Source organism: Cetorhinus maximus, chromosome 5, assembly GCF_964194155.1.
Source record: "Cetorhinus maximus chromosome 5, sCetMax3.hap1.1, whole genome shotgun sequence".
NCBI lineage: Eukaryota > Metazoa > Chordata > Chondrichthyes > Lamniformes > Cetorhinidae > Cetorhinus > Cetorhinus maximus.
Window position 1 is genome coordinate 164,827,516 of NC_135883.1, and position 24,639 is coordinate 164,852,154.

General features: G+C 43.6%; 1 protein-coding gene across 1 annotated transcript in view; it reads left to right on the top strand.

Annotated features, from left to right (window-relative positions):
* The first annotated feature begins 274 nt into the window (after positions 1-274).
* tlr5b (toll-like receptor 5b) overlaps positions 275-24,639 on the top strand; it is a 50,735-nt gene continuing 26,370 nt past the window's right edge. The window contains exon 1 of the mRNA XM_078542755.1: positions 275-460. Coding sequence (XP_078398881.1) covers positions 458-460 — 3 coding nt within the window. The 5' untranslated portion in view covers positions 275-457. The remainder of the gene's footprint in view (positions 461-24,639) is intronic.

A 24,639-nucleotide genomic window follows, 5' to 3' on the forward strand; every position in this document is an offset into this window, starting at 1 on the left:
TGACTCTTCCAGTCAGCTCTGTATCCATTCCAGGTTTTCCTGTATACCTTATCGGCCAGTGTACTCAAGGTGTGGTTTAATGCAGAAAGGTACAGTTTCACCACAAACGTGCTCGACCCAAATGACAGCAATATAATGGATTAGTACAGAAAATTCAGATCTGCAGAGACAGAGAGGAGACTGGATTCAAAGCCAGCCTGTGAAGGTGGACTGACCCCACCACTCAGTGCCTCAGTTTAGTTACATCCCTCATTGTCTTTTTAATTTTAGTACACAATCTTCCTCCTGTGGAACTTACATTATTATGCTGCCGCTTGATCACCAACTCAACCTGTCAAGAATTTGCCATCACTAGGAATACAGCAGAGCTCTTGTAGCAGTTAGATTAATTATTCGGGTGTGGGCATCACCAGCAAGGCTATGGCAAGATCTTCCCACCTCTAATCTTGAGAAGCTGATGGTGAGCTATCTTGTTGCAGTCCATGTGGTATGTGTACACCCAGCCCTGTTAGGGAGGGAAATTCGAGGTTTTTGACCCAGCGATACTGGAAGAATGCTGATTATATTTCCAAATCAGGATAGTGTGTGATTCGGAGGAGGACTTGCAGGGGGTGCTGTTCCCATGACACTATTGTTCTTGTCCTTCTAGGTGTGGATGGTTGAGGGGGAGGGAGGGAGAGATGGAGCGACAGAGTTCCTAACAGCACTGTGGGTGTACCTGCACCACAGAGACTGCAGTGGTTCAAGAAGGTGACTCACCATCACCTCCTCAAGGGAAATAGGGATGGATAATAAAGGCTGACCATACCAGTGATGTCACATCCTTTGATTGGATTTTTAAAAAGCAGACAGTTGGCTGACTTGTGGAACGTGAATTCTGATTCTCACTCATGACTGTTGCGCAAACACTGTTGAAGGTGAACAATAGGAATCTGTTTCACCTTTCTCCAACTCCCACAGTGATGTGAATGTGATTCTTTCAGCATTCTGGCAAAGTGCTCCACACCTCGGGGTATGCAGTGTCAGCTGATGAGTGGGTGCGTCCCAAGTACAATAGGATCAATGCAAACTGGCAGAGACACTGTGAAAATCTCAAAATCTTAACTCCTGGAGAAAGAGGAGGACAGTGTAGGAGGATGTGTTGCACTGAAACCAAATACACTAGTTAATGATTAGCGAGACTTTGACAGCAATGAGTGAGTAAACATCAGTGGAAGTAATTCCAGGAAAGGGAATTATGTGATAAAAACAAAAAACTAAAAAACTACTGAGGATGCTGGAAATCCAAAACAAAAACAGAATGACCTGGAAAAACTCAGCAGGTCAAGAGAGTGAGACAAATAGCATTTCACTACCACAGTCTGAGTAAAGACCATAAATTCCCACCATGAAATTACATGGAATTAACAATATCCAAATATTTACAACCAACATCTCACTGACATCAAACTCTACCACACACTGAGGGTTCTCACTGATATCACAGTCTCACTTACACTGGGATTCACACTGATATCGCACTCTCCCTTCCACTGGAAATCTAACTGGTATCAAATTCTCCCTCACGCTACATTCTCACTGATGTCACACGCTCCCTTACGCTGAGATTGACACTCATGTCACACTCTACCTTCCACTGGGATTCTCGCTGATATCACACTCTACCTTCCATTGGGATTCTCGCTGATATATTCTCCCTTCCACTGGGAATCTAACTAATATCAAATTCTCCCTGAGGGTTCTCACTGATATCACAGTCTCACTTACACTGGGATTCACACTGATATCGCACTCTCCCTTCCACTGGAAATCTAACTGATATCAAATTCTCCCTTACACTGGATTCTCACTGATATCACACTCTACCTTCCACTGGAATTCACACTGATATCACACTCTCCTTTACACTGGGATTCTCGCTGATATCACACTCTACCTTCCATTGGGATTCTCGCTGATATCATACTCTCCCTTCCACTGGGAATCTAACTAATATCAAATTCTCCTTTACAGTGGCATTCTCAATAATATCACACTCTCCCTTACACTGGGATTCTCGCTGATATCACAATCTCCCTTACGCTGGGACTCTCACTGATATCACACTCTTCACTCCACTGGGATTGTCACTGATATCACACTCTCCCTTACACTGAGATTGACACTGATATCACACTCTCCTTTCCACTGGGATTCTCGCTGATATCCCACTCTCCCTTATACTGAGATTCTCACTGACATCACATGCTCCATCACACGAGGATTCTCACTGATAACACACTCTCCCATACACTGGGATTCTAACTGATATCACACTTTCCCTCACAGTGGGATTCCCATTGATATCACACTCGCCCTTCCACTGGGATTCACGCTGATAACACACTCATTCTTACACTGGGATTCTAACTGATATCACAATCTCTCTTACACTGGAATTCATGCTGATATCACATTCTTCCTTCCACTGAGATTCTCACTGATATCACACCCTCCCTCACACTGGGATTCTGACTGATAACATACTCTCCCTTACACGGGGATTCACATTAATATCACACTCTCCCTCACACTGAGATTCTCACTGAAATCACACTCTCCCTCACGCTGAGATTTTCACTGATGTCACACTCTCCCTCACACTGATTCTGACCGATAACACACTCTCCCTCACACTGAGTTTCTCACTGATATCACATGCTCTCTCACACTAGGATTCTCACTGATAACACACTCTCCCTTACACTGAAACTCTAACTGATATCATAATCTCTCTCACACTGAGGTTCTCACTGATATCACTTCTCCCTTCCACTGGGATTCTCGCTGATATCACACTCTTCCTTACACTGGAAATCACACTGATATCACGCTCCCCCTTACACTGGGACTCATACTGATATCACACCCTCCCTTACAACGGGATTCTCGTTGATATCACACATTCCCTTCCACTGGGATTCTCACTGATATCACACTCTCCCTTACACTGTGATTCTCACTGAAATCACAATCTCTCTTCCACTGGGATTTTTGCTGATATCATGCACTCCCCCACATTGGGATTATCACTGATATCACACGCTCCATCACAGTGGGTTTTCCACAGATATGACACCTTTCCTTCCACTGGACTCTAGCTGACATCACAGTGGGATTCTCATTCATATCACACTCTCCCTTCCACTGAGATGCTCACTGATATCACCTCTCAATTCCACTGGGATTCTCATTGATATCACATATTCCCTTCCACTGGGATTCTCACTAATATCACAGTCTCCCTCACAGTGGGATTCTCGATGATATCACATTCTCCATCAGGCTGCGATTATCACTGATATCACACATTCCATCACAGTGGGTTTTCCACAGATATTACACCCTTTCTTTCACTGCGATTCTAGCTGACATCACACTCTCCATCACAGTGGGATTACCATTGATATCACACTCTCCCTTGCACTGGGATTCTCGCTGATATCACACTCTCCCTTATACTGCGATTTACATTGATATCACACACTCCTTTACATTGTGATTCTCACTGACATCATACTCACCCTGACAGTGGGATTTTCACTGATATCACACTCTCCCTCACAGTGAAATCCCATTGATATCACACTCTCCCTTGCACTGGGATTCTCGCTGATATCACACTCTCCATCACACTGCGATTATCACTGATAACACACTTTCCATCACAGTGGGTTTTCCAATGATATGACACTCTTACCTCCACTGGGATCCTGGCTGACATCACACTCTCCATCACACTGGGATTCTGACTGATATCATAATCTCTCTCACACAGGGATTATCACTGATTTCACACTTTCCCTTCCACTGGGATTCACACTGATATCGCACTCTCCCTTCCACTGGGAATCTAACTGATATCAAATTCTCCCTTACACTGGCATTCTCACTGATATCACATTCTCCCTTACACTGGGATTACCATTGATATCACACAATCCCTTACATTGTGATTCTCACTGATATCACACTCTCCCTGACAGTAGGATTCTCACTGATATCACACTCTCCCTTACACTGGGATTCACGCTGATATCACGCTCTCCCTTCCACTGTGATTCTCACTGATATTACACGCTCCCTGACAGTGGGATTCCTATTGACATCACACTCATCCTTACACTGGGATTCTAACTGATATCACACTGTCTTTCACACTGGGATTCTCGCTGATATTGCACTCTTCCTTACACTGGGATTCTCACTGACATCACACTCTTCATTCCTATGTGAATCTAACTGATAACACACTCTCCCTCACATTAGGATTCTCACTGATATCACATGCTCCCTCACATTAGGATTCTCACTGATATCACACACTCCCTTACACTGGGATTCTCACTGATATCACACTCTTCCTTACACTGGGATTCACATTGACATCACTCTCTCCCTTCCAGTGGGAATCTAACTAATAACACACTCTCCCTTACACGGGGATTCACATTGATATCACACTCTCCCTCACACTGAGATTCTCACTGATATCACACTCTTCCTTACACTGGGATTCACACTGACATCGCTCTCTCCCTTCCAATGGGAATCTAACTAATAACACACTCTCCCTTACACGGGGATTCACATTGATATCACACTCTCCCTCACACTGAGATTCTCACTGATATCATATGCTCCCTCACATTAGGGTGCTCACTGATATCACACTCTCCCTTACACTGAGATTCTCACTGATATCATATGCTCCCTCACATTAGGATTCACATTGATATCACACTCTCCCTCACACTGAGATTCTCACTGATATCATATGCTCCCTCACATTAGGGTGCTCACTGATATCACACTCTCCCTTACACTGAGATTCTCACTGATATCATATGCTCCCTCACGTTAGGATTCTCACTGATATCACACACTCCCTTACACTGGGATTCTCACTGATATCACACTCTTCCTTACACTGGGATTCACACTGACACCGCTCTCTCCCTTCCAATGGGAATCTAGCTAATAACACACTCTCCCTTACACAGGGATTCACATTGATATCACACTCTCCCTCACACTGAGATTCTCACTGATATCACACTCTTCCTCACACTGGGATTCTCACTGATATCACACATTCCCTTCCACTGGGATTCTCACTGATATCACACTCTCCCTCACATGAGATTCTCACTGATATCACACATTCCCTTCCACTGGGATTCTCACTGATATCACACACTCCTTTACATTGTGATTCTCGCTGATAACATACTCTTCCTTCCACTGGGATTCTCACCGATATCACACTCTTCACTCCAATGGGATTCTCACTGATAACACCCTTTCACTTCCACAGGGATTCTCGCTGATATCACACATTCCCTTCCACTAGGATTCTCACTGATATCAGACACTCCTTACATTGTGATTCTCACTGATATCTCACTCTCTCTGACAGTGGGATTCTTACTGATATCACACTTTCCTTTACAGTGGCATCCCATCAATATCGCACTCTCCCTTCCACTGGGATTTTTGCTGATATCATGTACCCCCCACACTGGAATTATCACTGATATCACACTCTCCATCACAGTGGATTTTCTGCAGATATGACATCATTCCCTCCACTGGAATTCTAGCTGGTATCACACACTCCCTCACACTGGGATTCTCGCTGATATCACACTCTTCACTCCAATAGGATTCTCACTGATATCACACTCTCCCTCACACAGTGATTCTCACTGATATCACACTCTCCCTTACACTGGGATTCACACTGATATCACACACTTTCTTACATTATGCTTCGCACTGACATCACACTCTCCCTGACAGTGAGAATCTCACTAATATCACACTCTCTCTCACAGTGGCATCCCATTGATATCACACTCTCCCTTACACTGGGATTCTCACTGATATCACATGCTCCCTCACATTAGGATTCTCACTGATAACACACTCTCCATTACACTGGGATTCTCGCTGATATCACACTCTTCACTCCAATGGTATTCTCACTGATTACACACTCTCCCTCACACAGTGATTCTCACTGATATCACACTCTCCCTTACACTGGGATTCACACTGATATCACACACTTTCTTACATTAGGCTTCGCACTGACATCACACTCTCCCTGACAGTGAGAATCTCACTAATATCACACTCTCCCTCACAGTGACATCCCATTGATATCACACTCTCCCTTACACTGGGATTCTCACTGATATCACATGCTCCCTCACATTAGGATTCTCACTGATAACACACTCTCCATTACACTGGGATTCACACTGATATCACACACTTTCTTACATTAGGCTTCGCACTGACATCACACTCTCCCTGACAGTGAGAATCTCACTAATATCACACTCTCCCTCACAGTGGCATCCCATTGATATCACACTCTCCCTTACAGTGGGATTCTCGCTGATATCATGCTCTCCATCACACTGCGATTATCACTGATATCACACTTTCCATCACAGTGGGTTTTCCACAGATATGACACTCTTCCTTCCACTGGGATTCTGGCTGACATCATGCTCTCCGCAACAGTGGGAGTCCCATTGATATCACATTCTCCCTTCCATTGTGATTCTCACTGATATCACACTCTCCTTCACACTGGGATTCTCACTGATACCACACTCTCCTTCACACTGGGATTCTCACTGATATCACACTCTCCTTCAGACTGAGACTCTCACTGATATCACACTCTCCTTCAGACTGAGACTCTCACTGATATCACACTCTCCTTCACACTGGGATTCTCACTGATATCACACTCTCCTTCACACTGAGACTCTCACTGATATCACACTCTCCTTCACACTGAGACTCTCACTGATATTACACTCTCCCTCAGACTGAGACTCTCACTGATATCACACTCTCCCTCAGACTGAGACTGTCACTGATATCACACTCTCCTTCACACTGGGATTCTCACTGATACCACACTCTCCTTCACACTGGGATTCTCACTGATATCACACTCTCCCTCAGACTGAGACTCTCACCGATATCACACTCTCCTTCAGGCTGAGACTCTCACTGATATCACACTCTCCTTCACACTGAGACTCTCACTGATATCACACTCTCCCTCAGACTGAGACTCTCACTGATATCACACTCTCCTTCAGACTGAGACTCTCACTGATATCACACTCTCCCTCAGACTGAGACTCTCACTGATATCACACTCTCCTTCAGACTGAGACTCTCACTGATATCACACTCTCCCTCAGACTGAGATTCTCACTGATATCACACTCTCCCTCAGACTGAGACTCTCACTGATATCACACTGTCCTTCAGACTGAGATTCTCACTGATATCACACTGTCCTTCAGACTGAGACTCTCACTGATATCACACTGTCCTTCAGACTGAGACTCTCACTGATATCACACTCTCCTTCACACTGGGATTCTCACTGATATCACACTCTCCCTCAGACTGAGATTCTCACTGATACCACACTCTCTATCACAGTGGGTTTTCCATGGATATGACATTCATCCTTACACTCAGATTCTAGCTGATATCACAATCTCTCTTACACTGGGATTCTCGGTGATATCACACTCTCCCTCACAATGAGATTCCCATTGATCTCACACTCTCCCTTTCACTGGGATTCCCGCTGATATAATTCTCTAACTTATATTGAGATTCACACTCATGTCACTGGGATTCAACCTGATATCAGACTCTTCCTTGCACCATGATTCTCACTGATATCACACTCTCTTTTCCACTGAGACTCTTGCTAGTATCACTCTCTTCCTTACACTGGGATTCACACAAATATCACACTCTCCCTCACTCTGAGATTCTCACTGATTACCCACTCTCCCTCTTGGTGGGATTTTCATTGATAACACACTCTCCCTCAAAGTGGAATTCCCACTGATATCACATTCTCCCTCATACTTTGATTCTCACTGATATCACAGTCTCTGTTCCACTGGAATCCTCACTGGTATCACACTGTTGCTTAAAATGCAATTCTCACGGATATCACACTTTCCCTTCCACTGGAATTCTTGCTGATATCACACTCTCCATAACACTGCGTTTCACAGATATCACACTCGCCCTTACACTGTGATTTTCACTGATATCACAGTCTCCCTTCCAATGGGAATCTAACTGATTACACATTTTCCCTTACACGGGGGTTCACATTGATATCACACTCTCCCTCACACTGGGTTTCTCACTGATATCACACTCCTCCTCACAATGGCATTCCCATTGATATCACACTCTTCCTTACCCTGGGATTCTCACTGATACCACAATCTCCCTTACACTGGGATTCTTACTGATATCACACTCCTTACATAGAAACATACATAGAAAATAGGAGCAGGAGTAGGCCATTTGGCCCCTCGAACCTTCTCTCACGGCTGATCTTCAAACTCAATATCCTGCTCCCGCTTTCTCCCCATATCTTTTTGATCCCTTTTGCCCCAACAGCTATATCTAACTCCTTCAAAACATACAATGTTTTGGCCTCAACTACTTTCTGTGGTAATGAATTCCACAGGCTCACCACTCTCTGGGTGAAGAGATTTCTCCTCATCTCAGTCCTAAATGGTCTACCCCGTATCCTCAGACAGTGACCCCTGGTTCTGGACTCCCCCACCATCGGGAACATCCTTTCTGCATCTACCCTGTCTAGTCCTGTTAGAATTTTACAGGTTTCTATGAGATCCCCCTCATTCTTCGGAACTCCAGCGAATATAATGCTAATCGACTCAATCTCTCCTCATATGTCAGTCCCTCCATCCCAGGAATCAGTCTGGTAAACCTTCGCTGCACTCCCTCTATAGCAAGAACATCCTTCCTCAGATAAGGAGACCAAAACTGCAAACAATATTCCAGGTGTGGTCTCACCAAGGCCCTGTACAATTGCAGCAAGGCATCCCTGCTCCTGTACTCGAATCCTCTCGCTATGAAGGCCAACATACCATTTGCCTTCTTTACCACCTGCTGCACCTGCATGCTTACCTTCAGCGACTGGTGTACGAGGACACCCAGGTCTAGTTGCACATTCCCCTCTCTCAATTTATAGCCATTCAGATAATAATCTGCCTTCCTGTTTTTGCTACCAAAGTGGATAACCTCACATTTATCCACATTATACTGCATCTGCCATGCATTTGCCCACTCACTCAGCTTGTCCAAATCACACTGAAGCATCTCTGCATCCTCCTCACAGCTCACCCTCCCACCCAGCTTTGTGTCATCTGCAAATTTAGAGATATTACATTTAGTTCCCTCATCTAAATCATTAATATATATTGTGAATAGCTGGGATTACGCTGGGATTCTCACTGATATTACGCTGTCCCTGCCACTGGGATTCTCACTGATATCAAACTCGTCACAAAGCTATTAATGTATATAATATTATTGGAAATCTTTTAAAATAGAGGATATGTAATAGTTTTGAGATGTAAACAGAGAGGTAGAGTGCATTTGCATTTTTTGAATAAAGCATTCAAGAAGTGGGGTGAAAACTGATGCCTATCTAGCAGATACCAAGCAATACGTTTATGTTACTAATACAATTCATACTATGAAAGGGGTTTTATTGTTAGAGAGGTTTAGTTCAGAGGTTGGTGATGAAAATTAACAATCAATGGGGGGTGGTAGGTACAACTTCAGTAGTGTTGTGTATAAGGCAGAGGCAATGTAAGATCAAAAGGCAGCTGTAAGCCTCCAACTGACTCCATAGGAGCCAAAGTGAAAAGAACCTCATTTTGGAGTTGTAAGGTGAAAATGCTTTGCCTGGTGTTTTGTTAAGTCTATGGGTTGCTGTTGCCTTAATGGAGATTAGTTTGGGAATTTGTTAAAAGTCATGATAGTAGTAATTTGAAGCCATGTGCATATATAGTTTAACTTGTACAAATTAATAAAATGTTTCATTTAGTTTAATGTAAAGAACTGGTGGTCTGATTCCTGAATTTAGAGTCGCATTTCAAACATAATGCTTAAAATTATAGGTTATGACAATTGTTTAAAGTTTTAATAACTCTGCTTTACCTTCTGCATTGGTCGTAACACTCTTCCTTACCCTGGGATTCATACTGATATCACACTCACCCTTCCACTGGGATTCTCACTGATACCATAATCTCCCTTACACTGAGATTCATACTGATATCACACTTACCCTTCCACTGGGATTCATACTGATATCACACTCACCCTTCCACTGGGATTCTCACTGATACCATAATCTCCCTTACACTGAGATTCATACTGATATCACACTCACCCTTCCACTGGGATTCATACTGATATCACACTCACCCTTCCACTGGGATTCTCGTTGATATCACAGTCTTCCTTACACTGGGATTGTACAAATATCACACTCCCTTACACTGGGATTCTCACTGATATCATAAATCTCCCTCACTCTGAGATTCTCACGGATAACACACTCTCCCTCAAAGTGGGTTTCCCACTGATATCAGTCTCTGTTCCACTGGGATTCTCACTATTACACTGTTGCTTAAAATCTGATTCTCACTGAAATCACACTCTCCCTTCCACTGGGATTCTTGCTGATATCACATTTTCCCTCACAGTGGGATACCCATTGATTTCACACTCTCCCTTCCACTTGGAATCTCACTGATATCACACTCCCCCTCATGTTGTGATTCTCAGAGATATCACTTCTCTCATACACAGGGAATCTCACTGATATCACACTCTCCCTTATATTGAGATTCATACTGATATCACACTCTCCCTTCCACTGGGATTCTCACTGATACCACATTCTTCCTTACACTGGGACTTACATTGATATCACACATTCCCTTCCACTGGGATTCTCCCTCACAGTGGGATTCACACTGACATCGCAATGTTCCTTAAATTGCGATTCTCACTAATATCACACTTTCCCTTCCACTGGGATTCTCACTGATGTCACACTCTCCGTTCCACTGGGATTCTCACTGACATCGTATACTCACTCACTCTGAGATTCTCACTGATATCACACTCTCCCTCAGAGTGGGATTCCCATTGATCTCACATTCTCCCTTACACTGGGGTTCTCGCTGATATCACCCTCCCTCTCACATTGGGATGCTCAGTGATATCACACTCTCTCATCTACTGGGATTCTCATTGATAACACACTCTTCATCACAGTGGGATTTCCATTGATCTCACACTTCCCTTCCACTGGGATTCTCACTAATATCACAGTCTCCCTCACAGTGGGATTCTCACTAATATCACACTCTCTGTTCCACTGGGATTCTCACTAATATCACAGTCTCTGTTCCACTGGGATTCTCACTAATATCACACTCTCTGTTCCACTGGGATTCTCACTAATATCACAGTCTCCCTCACAGTGGGATTCTCACTAATATCACACTCTCTGTTCCACTGGGATTCTCACTAATATCACAGTCTCCCTCACAGTGGGATTCACACTAATATCACATTCTCTGTTCCACTGGGGTTCTCACTGATATCACACTGTTCCTTAAAATGCGATTCTCACTAATATCACATTCTCCCTCACACTGGGATTATCACTGATATCACACTCTCCATCACAGTGGGTTTTTCACAGGTATAACACCCTTCCTTCCACTGGGATTCTCGCTGATATCACACTCTCCCTCACAGTGGCATTCCCATTGATAACACACACACCCTTCCACTGGGAATCCCATTGATATCGCACTCTCCCTTACGTTGGGATTCACACTGATATCACACTATCCCTCACACTGAGATTCCCACTGAAACCACACTCTCCCTCACACTGAGATTCTCACTGAAACCACACTCTCCCTCACACTGAGATTCTCACTGAAACCACACTCTCCCTCACACTGAGATTCTCACTGAAATCACACTCTCCCTCACAGCGGGATTCTCACTGATATCACACTCTCCTTCACGGTGGAATTCCCATTGATATCACACTCTCCCTTCCACTGGAATTCTCACTGATATCACACTCTCCTTCACGGTGGAATTCCCATTGATATCACATTCTCCCTTCCACTGAGATTCTCGCTGATATCACACTCTCCCTTCCACTGGGATTCTTGCTGATATCACACTGTCCCTCAGTGTGATTCTCGCTTATCTCACACTCTCCCTTCCCCTGGAATACTCGCTGATATTACAATCTCCCTTCCACTAGGATTCTCGCTGATATCACACTCTCCCTCACACTGAGATCCTCACTGTCCTTCACTGATCTTCACTGTGATCACACTCTCCTTCAAGGTGGGATTCTCACTGATATCACACTCTCGCTCTACTGAGATTCTTGCTGATATCACACTCTCCCATACACTGGGACTCTCACTGATACCACACTCTCCCTCACACTGAGATCCTCACTGATATTATACTCCCCCTTACACAATGATTCTCACTGATATCACTCTCTCCTTCCACTGAGGTTCATGCTGATATCACACTCTCCCTTCCACTGTGATTCTTACTGATATCACGCTCTCCCTTCCACTGTGATTCTTACTGATATCACACTCTCCCTTCCAATGTGATTCTTACTGATATCACACTCTCCCTTCCACTGTGATTCTTACTGATATCACACTCTCCCTTCCACTGTGATTCTTACTGATATCACACTCTCCCTTCCAATGTGATTCTTACTGATATCACACTCTCCCTTCCACTGAGATTTTCACTGATATCACACTCTCCCTTCCAATGTGATTCTTACTGATATCAAACTCTCCCTCACACTGAGATTTTCATTGATATCACACTCTCCCTTCCACTGTGATTCTTACTGATATCACACTCTCCCTTACACAATGATTCTCACTGATATTACAATCTCCATTCCACTCGGATTCTTGCTTAAAACACACGCTCCCTCACAGTGGCATTCCCATTGATATCACACTGTCCCTCACACTGAGATTCCCATTGATATCACACTCTCCCTTCCACTGGGATTCTCACTGATATCACACTCTCCCTTTCACTGGAATTCTCGCTGATATCACACTCTCCCTTCCACTGGGATTCTTGCTGATATCACATTGTCCCTCACAGTGTGATTCTCGCTGATCTCACACTCTCTCTTCCACTGTCATTCTCGCTGATATTACAATCTCCCTTCCACTGGGATTCTCACTGATATCACACTCTCACTCTACTGAGATTCTTGCTGATATCACACTCTCCCATACACTGAGATCCTCACTGATATCACACTCTCCCTTACACAATGATTTTCACTGATATTACAATCTCCATTCCACTCGGATTCTTGCTTAAAACACACGCTCCCTCACAGTGGCATTCCCATTAATATCACACTGTCCCTCACACTGAGATTCCCATTGATATCACACTCTCCCTTCCACTGGGATTCTTACTGATATCACACTGTCCCTCACAGTGTATTTCCCACTGATATCAACCTCTCCCTTCCACTGATACTCTTTTGATATCACACTCCCTCTTACAATCAGATTCTCACTGATATCACACTCTTCCTTAGGCTGCAATTCTTACTGAGATCACGCTCTCCCTTCTACTGTGATTCTCACTGATATCACACTCTCACTTACGGGTTGTTACTGACTGATTCTGTATAGTTATTTTTAAGGAAGTCTTTTTAAAGTCTTTAGCTCAGACCCTGTGCTCCCTCTTGTGGTGAGAATCTAGGGGCTCTGGAGCACACATACCATACAGTTTGGAGGAAGTTGACATTTACTTGAATTCATCAGAGGGTCTCTGTCAGTTGTAGTTAATGTTGGATTTGTGTGATCATTCTGTCCTCTATTGTGGGTATTGATGGGATTCCTCTTTGTTTCATTTCTCTTTGTGCATTGAGAAATTATTATATCATTTGCAGATGATGTTCCAGTAACGGAAAGAAAGACAAAAATTTCATTAGTGCCTGTCACATCCACAGGACCTCCTAATCCACTTTACAGCCAATGAAGTACTACTGTAGCTCAGTTACTGTTGTAATGCGGTGAAATGAGGCAACTAAGTCATGCACAGCAAGATCCCACTGTGATAATGACCAGATAATCCCTTTTTTCAGTGATGTTGGTTGAAGGATAAATATTGGCCAGGGAGTACTCCCTTGCCCTTTTTAACAGTCGTGCCTTGGGATTCTTTGGTTCTACCTGAGAGGGCAGGTTACCAAGTTTAACATGTTGCCTGAAAGCTGGCACGACCTGCAATGCAGCACTCTCTCAATATTGCACTGGAGTGTCAGTCTGGATTATGTGCTCAAGTCTGTGGAGGAAAACGACTGGCACATTCCAAGCTCCAGGGCTACATGCTGAGGGACGCACTAAAGCTTGAGGCAGCTGCTGCAGAGACTCAATGGGGAAAGGTCAGTGCCTAAGGTGTTTCAGCCATAGTGCACTGAGGGGATAGAAACTGGTAGAGCCCCTCGGCTGTATGCCTGATATGGAAAGTATATTGTAAATATCAAAAGTATTACCATTGTCTTAAGGCACCTCAAGAGTGGAACATGATGTACGGAGATAAGTTGAATTCTATTGCATTTTCTGTAATTTTCAAGTCAAAATGTTTTGAAATGTACTTTTATCAATTTTATGAATAAAGTACATTTTGGAGGAAATAGTCTGGAGGGAAACTTGAACCACAGGTGAGTCAGTGGTGAAAGTGCTTGCCATTGAGTAGTGACCCTGTGAGATGGGAGTTTGCTCGATACTATAATGGTGTTTGAAGCATGTGTGGGTTGTGGTCTCTGCTGGTAGTTGCATAAAGTGCATGTGTCAGTATTTGACTCAGTGTACACTGTTAGACGATCTGAGCCGGAGTGGGTGTACAATTACGTGCATAGGAATTGTTACAGAAGAAAAGACCAAAGGACAAAGAATGATACCGCACAGGAGGAGGCCATTTGACCCATTGTGCTTGTGCTGACTGTTTAAATCAATTATCCAATTTGACCCACTCCCCCATTTTTCTCCTGTAGTCCTGTAAATTTCTCCCCTTCATGTATTTATTCAATTCCCTTTTGAAATGTATTATTTAATCTGCTTCCAGCACCCTTTCAGGCTGTTCATTCCACATCCACATTACCTGCTGTTAAAAACAATTTTCTTCATGTCACCTCTGATGTTTTTGTCAATCATCTTAACTCCCTTGATTGCAGACCCTTCTGCCACTGGAAACAGTTTCTCCTTATTTACTCTATCAAATCAATTCATGGTTTGGAACATGTCGACCCAAGCCCCATTTAACCTCTCTGCTCTAAGAACAACAACATTCTCCAGTCTCTCCAAGTAACTGAAGTCTGGCATCTTTAGTAAATGTTCTGCAGTCTCTCTAAAGCCTTCACAACCTTCCTAAAATGTGGTCAGAATTGAACACAATATGCAAGGAACAAAAACTTGGGGCCTAACCAGTGTTTTCTAAAATATTAAGCTTCACTTTGTTGCCTTTGTACCATGTGTCCCTATTGATAAAGCCAAATATTCCATATACTTTTCAACATTTTTAAAAACTTGTCCTGTCGCTTTCAAATATTTCTATATGTACACACTTTCTGTTCCTTTACCTCCTTTAGAATGCCACCATTTAGCTTGTGGTACCTTTCCTCATTCTTGTTCCAAAATAAATCACTTCACACTTGCTGTATTAAACTGTATCTGCCACCTGTCTGCCCACTTCATCACTGTTTCTATATCTGAAGTCTGTTACTATCTTCCTCATTGCCCTGTTTGAAATTATGTCCTGTTTGAACTTAAGAATATAAGAAATAGGAGCAGGAGTAAACCACATGACCCATTAAGCCTGCTCCCTCATTCAATATGATCACAGCTGATCTTAGGCTTCAGTTCCATTTCCTCGTCCATATCCCCTAATTCCCTGAGAGACCAAAAATCTATCTATCTCAGCCTTAAATGTATTCAATAATACAGCATCCACAACCCTCTGTGTTAGAGAGTTCCAAAGATACACAACCCTTTGAGTGAAGAAATTTCTCCTCATCTCAGTCCTATATGATTGGCCCCTTATCCTGAGACTGTGCCCCCGTGTTTTACATTCCCTGACTAATGGAAACAATCTCTCATCAGCCACTCTATTAAGCCCCTTCAGAATTTTATAGGTTTCAATGAGATCACCTCTCATTCATTTAAACTCCAGAGATTATAAGCCTAATTTACAAACATTCAAACATATGAATTAGGAGCAGGAGTAGGCCACTTGGCCCCTCAAGCCTGCTCCAACATTCAATAAGATCATGGCTGATCTGATTTTAACCTCCACTCCACATTCCAGCCTACCCCTGATAAGCTTTCATCCCCTTGCTTATCAAGAATCTATCCACCTCTGCCTTAAAGATATTCAAAGACTCTGCTTCCACTGCCTTTGAGGAAGAGAGTTCCAAAGACTCAACCCACAGAGAATTTTTTTTTACCTGATCTCTGTCTTAAATGAGTGATCCCTTATTTTTAAGTAGTGACCTTTAGTTCTCAATTCTCCCACGAGAGGAAACATCCTCTCTACATCCACCCTGTCAAGACCCCTCAGGATCATATATGTTTCAATAAAGTCGCCTCTTATTCTTTGAAACTCCAGAGGATACAAGCCTAGCCTGTCCAGCCTTTCCTTACAACCTTCCTATTCCAGTCTAGTAAACCCTCTGAACTGCTTCCAACACATTTATATTCTTCCTTAAATAAGGAGACCAATACTGTACACAGTACTCCATATGTGGTCTCGCCAGTGTCCTGTATAACTGAAGCATAACCTCCCTACTTCTGTAACCAATTCCCCTCACAATAAATGATAACATTCTATTAGCTTTGCTAATTACTTGCTGTACCTGCATACTAACCTTTTGTGATTCATGTATTAGGGCACCCAGATCCCTCTGCATCTCAGAGCTCTGCAATCTCTCACCATTTAGATAATATGCTTTTTTATTCTTCCTGGCAAAATGAACAATTCCACATTTTCCCACACTATACTCCATTTGCCAGATCTTTTCCTCCTCACTTAACCTATCTATATCTTTTATGTCCTCTGCACAACTTACTTTCCTGCCTATCTTTGTGTTATCAGTAAATTTAGCAACCATACCTTTGGTCCCTTCATCCAAGTCCTTTATATAAATTGTAAAATGTTGAGGCCCCAGCACTGATCCCTGCAGCACACCACTCGGTACATCTTGCCAAACAGAAAATGACCCATTCTGTTAAAAGCAAAAAACTGCAGATGCTGGAAATCCAAAACAAAAACAAAATTACCTGGAAAAACTCAGCAGGCCTGGCAGCATCTGCAGAGAGGAACACAGTTAACGTTTCGAGTCCGAATGACCCTTCAACAGAACCAGTTCTGGTGAAGAGTCATACGGACTCAAAACGTTAACTGCGCTCCTCTCCGCAGATGCTGCCTGACCTGCTGAGTTTTTCCAGGTAATTTTGCTTTTGTTTTGGATGACCCATTCTGTGTTTCCTGTTAGCTATCTAATCTTGCTTCCATGCCAATATGTTACCCCCCACACAATGAGCTTTTATTTTTTGCAATAACCATTGATGTGGCACCTTATCAAATGCCTTCTGGAAATCTAAGTACAGTACATCCACCAGCTCCCCTTTATCTACAGCACATGTGACTCTTTCAAAGAACCCCAATAAATTGGTTAAACATAATTGTCCTTTCACAAAACCCTGTTCACTCTGCCTGATTACCTTGAATTTATCTAAGTGCCCTGCTATAATGTCTTTAATAATTTTTTAATTCACTTATGGGATGCAGGCATTGCTGGCTGGGACAGCATTTATTGCCCATCCCTAATTGCCCTTGAGAAGGTGGTGGTGAGCTGCCTTCTTGAACAGCTGCAGTCATGTGGTGTAGGTACACCCACAGTGCTGTTAGGGAGGGAGTTCCAGGATTTTGACCCAATGACAGTGAAGGAATGGCAATATATTTCCAAGTCAGGATAGTGAGTGGCTTGGAGGGGAACTTCCAGGTGGTGGCGTTCCCAGGTGTCTGTTGCCCTTGTCCTCCTAGATGGTAGCGGTTGTGGGTTTGGGAGGTGCTGTCTAAGGAGCCTTGGTGAGTTTCTGCAGTGCATCTTGTAGATGGTACACACTGCTGCTACTGTGCATTGGAGGAGGAGGGAGTGGATGTTTGTGGATGGAGTGCCAATCATCAGTGAACATCCCCACTTCTGACATTTTATGGAAGGAAATTCATTAATGAAACAGCTGAAGATGGTTGGGCCTAGGACACTACCCTGAGGAACTCCAGTGATATCCTGGAACAGAGATGATTGGTCTCCAACAACAGCTTCTAACATTTTCCCTATGACAGATGTTAGGCTAACAGGCCTGTAGTTTCCTGCTTTCTGTCTCCCTCCCTTGTTGAATAAAGGAGTGACATGAGCTATCTTCCAATCTAATGAAACCTAGTGAATTTTGGAAAATTAAATCAATGCATCAACTATCTCACTACTAGGATGAAGCCTATCTGGACCTAGGGACTGTTAGCATTTGTACCCAGTTGTAATATTCGGACATGTTTATTACAATGAACAGTGCTTTATTGAATGTACACACAGAATACAGGCACGAGCAAGCATGGACTCCTGTAGTGAAGGATATGTCTCACACAATAGGGCTAGAAATAAGTCACCCTGGCGCAGAAACTTCTTATCAGTCTGCACAGCTCATTCCACTTCCCCATTAGCCTGTGAATAATACAGGCTGGTCATTAAATGTTGAAAGTCCTCAACTCTGGCAAAATCAGTAAACCCCTTGCCTGTGAACTGGGGCCCATTGTCAGTGACAAGTTTGTTTGGGCACCCCCAGTGAACAAAGATATTCTTCAGTCTGGATATCACAGTGTCACTGGCCATGTTCAGCAAGTAAGCGATTTCCAGGTATCTGGAGAAGTAGTTGATGGCAATTAGATAGTATCACTTCTGGAGTTCGCAAAAATCAGCTCCCACTCTTTTCCAAGGTCTTTCTGGCAGTGGTGTGCTCATCAGTGACTCCCTCTGTTGGGTGAGCTTGGCTATTTGACAAACTGTACATGTTTCCACCCTAGTTTCCGTGTCTTTCCTGATACTTGGCCACCACACAGTCAGTTTGGCTCTTTTGTGACATTTGGTGATGTCTTGTGACCTTCGTGTAACCATTCCAAGATCTCGTTATGCAAGCTCCTTGGTTATTCAGTTGCCATGCAGCAGAAATCCTCTTGACTCTGAGAACCAGTCTTTCTGGGTAAAGTAAACCTTCACATTCTCTTGCACTTTAGCTGCATATCTTGGCCATCCAGACCTGACATAGCAGATCACAGTCTGCAGGTCAGAGTCCATACTTGTCAGTGCTTCACTAATTGATTGTGCAGAATGTGCTGCATCTTCCACGCATGTCAATCTCCTCTTTCAAGTCAGCCACATCAAGTCGAACAGCAGGTTGAGGATGTCTAGACAGCGTGTTTGCCATAGCAAGTGCCTTCCCCAGCATGTACTCTGCTTGTGGGTTGTATCTCATCAACTGCATTAGAAGTCATTGGCAGCACAATGGTACACATTCTAAGTCTCTGCTATTAATCAAAGGGATGAGAGGCTTATGATCTGTGTGGAGTATCTAGGCCATACAGATACTTAGAAAATTTCTGACAAGCCCAAACAGCTGTTAAATACTCCTTAATTTGTGCATACCACATTCTGCGTCTGTCAGGGTTCTGGAGCAATAAGTGACAGGTTTCAACTCTCCATCATGGCTCTGCAGTAGGACTCCACTGAGACTGTAGCTGCTTGCTTCAGCGCTGACAACAGTAGGCTTTGTACTGTCATAGAAGGCTAATGGAGGAGCCTCTGAAATCAGGTCTTTTACCTTCCCAAAGGCTTGCTCTTGTGTTGGCATCCAGTTCCAGCATGCATTACTCTTCAACAGTGCAGCCAAGGGTCTTGTGACATCAAAATGGTTGGGTAGAAACATGCCAAGGTAATGTATCATGCCTGGCATCCTGCGCAATCCTGAGACATTCTCTGGAGGCTTCATCGCCACAATGGCTGGACCTTCTGAGGGTCTTGGGGTATACCATGCTTGTCAATGCAGTGTCCAAGGAAATGCAATTGTGTTTGTCGAATCAAGCATTTCTACTTGTTGAGTTTCAGGCCAGCGGCATCAAGGGACTGCTTGAGGCAGTCGTCTGTCATGTTCCTCTTCAGTCGTGCCATAGATCAGGATGTCATCCATGTACACGGCAATGCCCTCTTGATGTTGAAACAGGTCTGACATCTCTGTTTGAAAGATTTCTGGTGCACTGGAAATACCAAAAGGCAATCTGTGGAAGAAATACCTGCCCAATGGAGTTATAAATGTGGCCAGTTTAGCAAATCTTCATGTAGTGGAATCTGCCAGAGTCTATCTGCAGCATCCAGCAATGAAAACATTTGGGTATTGGCTAGCTTTGGGCAGATGTCATCAAGCGTTGGAAAGATGTATTTTTCTCCCAGTACTGCCATGTTAAGTCTTTTGAGATCAACGCAGATCCTAATTGATCCATCTTTCTTTGGCACAGGTACCATCATGGGGCACACCATTCAGTTGGCTCTTTGATCTCTTCAGTGACACCACAGTTGACCATACGTTCCAATTCTTTTCTGATTTTGGGGAGCATTGACAGTGAAATTCTCTTTGCACTTGGAATACTGTCAGGGACTGCACCTTCTTTAAGGCTGATCTTAACAGGTGTGATCTTAAGCAGGCCAATTTCTCCAAAGATATCACAGTGGACTTTGTCAACTTGCTGAACTAAGCCCATTTTGCAGCCACAGCACATCCCAGAAAATTATTCACTCTCGCCCCCATTAATCACATACACAGTAAACTGGTAATGTCTTGCTTTGTGCTGTGTTTTTGTAAAGAATTTTTCCCGGGATTGCAGTTTTCTTCCTAGACTGTCAGGAGTGAATTTAGTGCCATTGATTTGTGGAGGAGCCTTCAAGGCAAAGTATGTTTTTGTCGGAACTTATACTATAGTCTGCTCCAGAATCTATTTTGAAACTCAGAACCGTTCCTTTAATTAGAAGGTCTACCCTCCAAGGCTTGCTATCGTCATTTACATATGTGACAGAGCCAAAGAAAAGACATTCATCTTCTTTATTTCTCATGGCGCCTACAGTTATTTCGTTGACCACACGAGTGCAACAAACCACAGCAAAAATGGCCTACTTTCTTATATTTATAGCACTCAGCATACCCTGCAATGCAATGATCTCGCTGAGCATGTGCTCTGCTATAATGCGTACATTTCAAGTTTTTCGCAGCTGTGAATGTGGGGCCTTGCTGTGGCTTTGACATCATCACCCTGTTTCAAACAAGTGTTTTTTCTTAGCATCCTCTTTTCTCTGCTCCTTTTTCATCCACTCGTTTATTAACTTTCCGAAACTCTTCACATAATGCAATGTAATTTGTCCTTGCATCTCCAATGTTATCTTTTCTGACTGAGGTGCCAGCTGTATAGCTTTCTCCTGTGTCACTCGGGGCTGTAACTGTAGTTTCTGAGACATTTTTGTATCAGTCGTGCTGATCACGAGTCTGTCCTGGATATTTTCCTTTTTCTTTTCCCCAAACCTGCACATTTCTGCTAGTTCATTCAAGCTCCTGCTCTACTCTTCGACTGATTTGCCCTCTTTTTGCACTCTTTGGTGACATTTAGTTCTTTCCTGAATGACGTTATGTCTGGGCGCAAACTATGATGTTAGTTTCCCGAGCACTTTGTCAAAATCATTTTCCTCATCTGCCTCAAACGAGAACATTTTAATGACTTCTTCTGCCTCCTTTTGCATAAATTGATGTGCGTACCTGGATTTGACCAGGCTCCCTGTTCAGCTTCATGGCGATCCTGTATCGGTGAAAGTGCCGCTTCCATTCAGGCCACTGCTCCGGCCGGCTGAATCTGAAGTGGTCTGGCAGGCTGAATTCCGCCATGCTGCTGTGTCCCTTTCTTTTTAGCTTTGGTATTCGTGTGTTGTTTGTCCTCCGTAAGTATTTACAGTTAGCTAGCGTTTACTTCTGACACCATATTAGGATTTGCACCTAGCCGTATTATTTGGAGGCACTTATTACAATGAACAGTGCTTTATTGAATGTATACACAGAATACAGGCACGAGCAAGCATGGACTCCTGCAGTGAAGGTTGTGTCTCACACAATATAGCCCCCGCAACCTCGCCCCCGCAACCTCACCCCCGCCCCCACCCCCCACACACACATCCCCCACCCCACCACCCACCACTCCCAGAGTACAAAAGTTCCTACGACTAAAGGTCTTACCTAGACATATCATTACTGGGACTTGTCAGCCCGCAGCTCCAACCATTTCCTCAGTACCACTTCCCTGGTGATCGTAATTTTATTGCCTTCCCCGTCTCTTCCAATACCAGATTTACAGCTATATTTGGGGTGTTACTTGTATCCTTTATAGTGAAGACTGATGCAAAATACCTGTTCAATTCATCTCAATTTACTCTTTCAATTTACTCAGCCTCTCATCATAGGATAACCCCCTCATCCCAGGTACCAATTTAGCGACCCTTCACTGTACCGCCTCCAATATGAGTGTATCCTTTCTTAAATATGGAGGCCAAAACTGCACACAGTATTCCAAATGTGGTTTCACCAAAACCCTGTACAACTGTAGCAAGACTTAGAACCATAGAAGAACCATAGAACACTACAGCACAGAAAACAGGCCATTCGGCCCTTCTAGTCTGAGCCGAAATATTATTCTCATTAGTCCCATTGACCTGCACCTAGTCCATAACCCTCCAGATCTCTCCCATCCATGCATCTATCTAATTTATTCTTAAAACTTAAGAGTGAGCCCGCATTTATCACGTCAGATGGTAGCTTGTTCCACACTCTCACCACTCTCTGAGTGAAGAAGTTCCCCCTAATGTTCCCCCTAAACTTTTCCCCTTTCACCCTAAAGCCATGTCCTCTCGTGTTTATTTCTCCTAATCTAAGTGGAAAGAGCCTACTCGCATTTACTCTGTCTATACCCCTCACAATTTTGTAAACTTCTATCAAATCTCCCCTCATTCTTCTACGCTCCAAGGAATAAAGTCCTAACCTGTTTAATCTTTCCCTGTAACTCAACTCCTTAAGACCCGGCAACATCCTAGTAAATCTTCTCTGCACTCTCTCAATCTTACTGATATCCTTCCTGTAGTTAGGCGACCAGAAGTGCACACAATATTCCAAAGTTGGCCTCACCAATGTCTTATACAACCTCACCATAACATCCCAACTCCTATACTCAATACTTTGATTTATGAAGGCCAGTATGCCAAAAGCTTTCTTTACAACCTTGTCTACCAGTGACGCCACTTTCAGGGAATTATGTATCTGAACTCCCAGATCCCTTTGTTCCTCCGCACTCCTCAGTGCCCTACCATTTATTGTGTATGTCCTACCTTGGTTTGACCTTCCAAAATGTAACACCTCACACTTTTCCGCATTAAATTCCATCTGCCATTTTCTGGCCCATTTTTCCAGTTGGTCCAGATCTCTCTGCAAGCTTTGAAAGCCTTCCTCGCTGTCCACAACGCCTCCAATCTTAGTGTCATCAACAAACTTGCTGATCCAATTCACCACATTATCATCCAAATCATTGATATAGACAACAAACAACAATGGTCCCAGTACAGATCCCTGAGGCACACCACTAGTCACAGACCTCCAGTCTGAGAAGCAATCATCCACTACCACTTTCTGTCTTCTCCCACACAGCCAATTTCGAATCCAGTTTACAACCTCTCCATGGATACCAAGTGTCTGAACCTTCTGAACTAACCTCCCATGTGGGACCTTGTCAAAGGCCTTACTAAAGTCCACGTAGACAACATCCACAGCCTGTCCTTCATCTACTTTCTTGGTAACCTCCTCGAAAAACTCTACAAGGTTCGTTAAACACGACCTACCACGCACAAAGCCATGCTGACTATCCTTAATCAGCCCTTGGCTGTCCAAATAATTATTTATCCGATCTCTCAGAACCTTCCAATAATTTACCTACTACTGACGTCAGGCTCACTGGCCTGTAATTACCTGGTTTACTTTTGGAGCCTTTTTTAAACAACGGAACAACATGAGCTACCCTCCAATCCTCCGGCACCTCACCCGTGGCTAAGGACATTTTAAATATTTCTGCCAGGGCCTCTGCAATTTCTACACTAGTCTCCCTCAAGGTCCGAGGGAATATCATGTCAGGCCCGGGGGACTTATCTACCTTTATTCGCTGTAAGGCAGCAAGCACCTCCTCCTCTTTAATCTCTATATGTTCCATGAAACTACTGTTTGTTTACCTTCCTTCCTTATACACTATGCCAGTTTCCTGAGTAAATACTGATGCAAAAAAACTGTTTAAGATCTCCCCCATCTCGTGAGGCTCCACACATCGACGACCACTCTGATCTTCAAGGGGACCAATTATGTCCCTTACTATCCTTTTACTCTTAATATACTTGTAGAAACCCTTCGGGTTTACCTTCACATTATCTGCCAAAGCAACCTCATGTCTTCTTTTTGCCTTCCTGATTTCCTTTTTTAGTATTTTCTT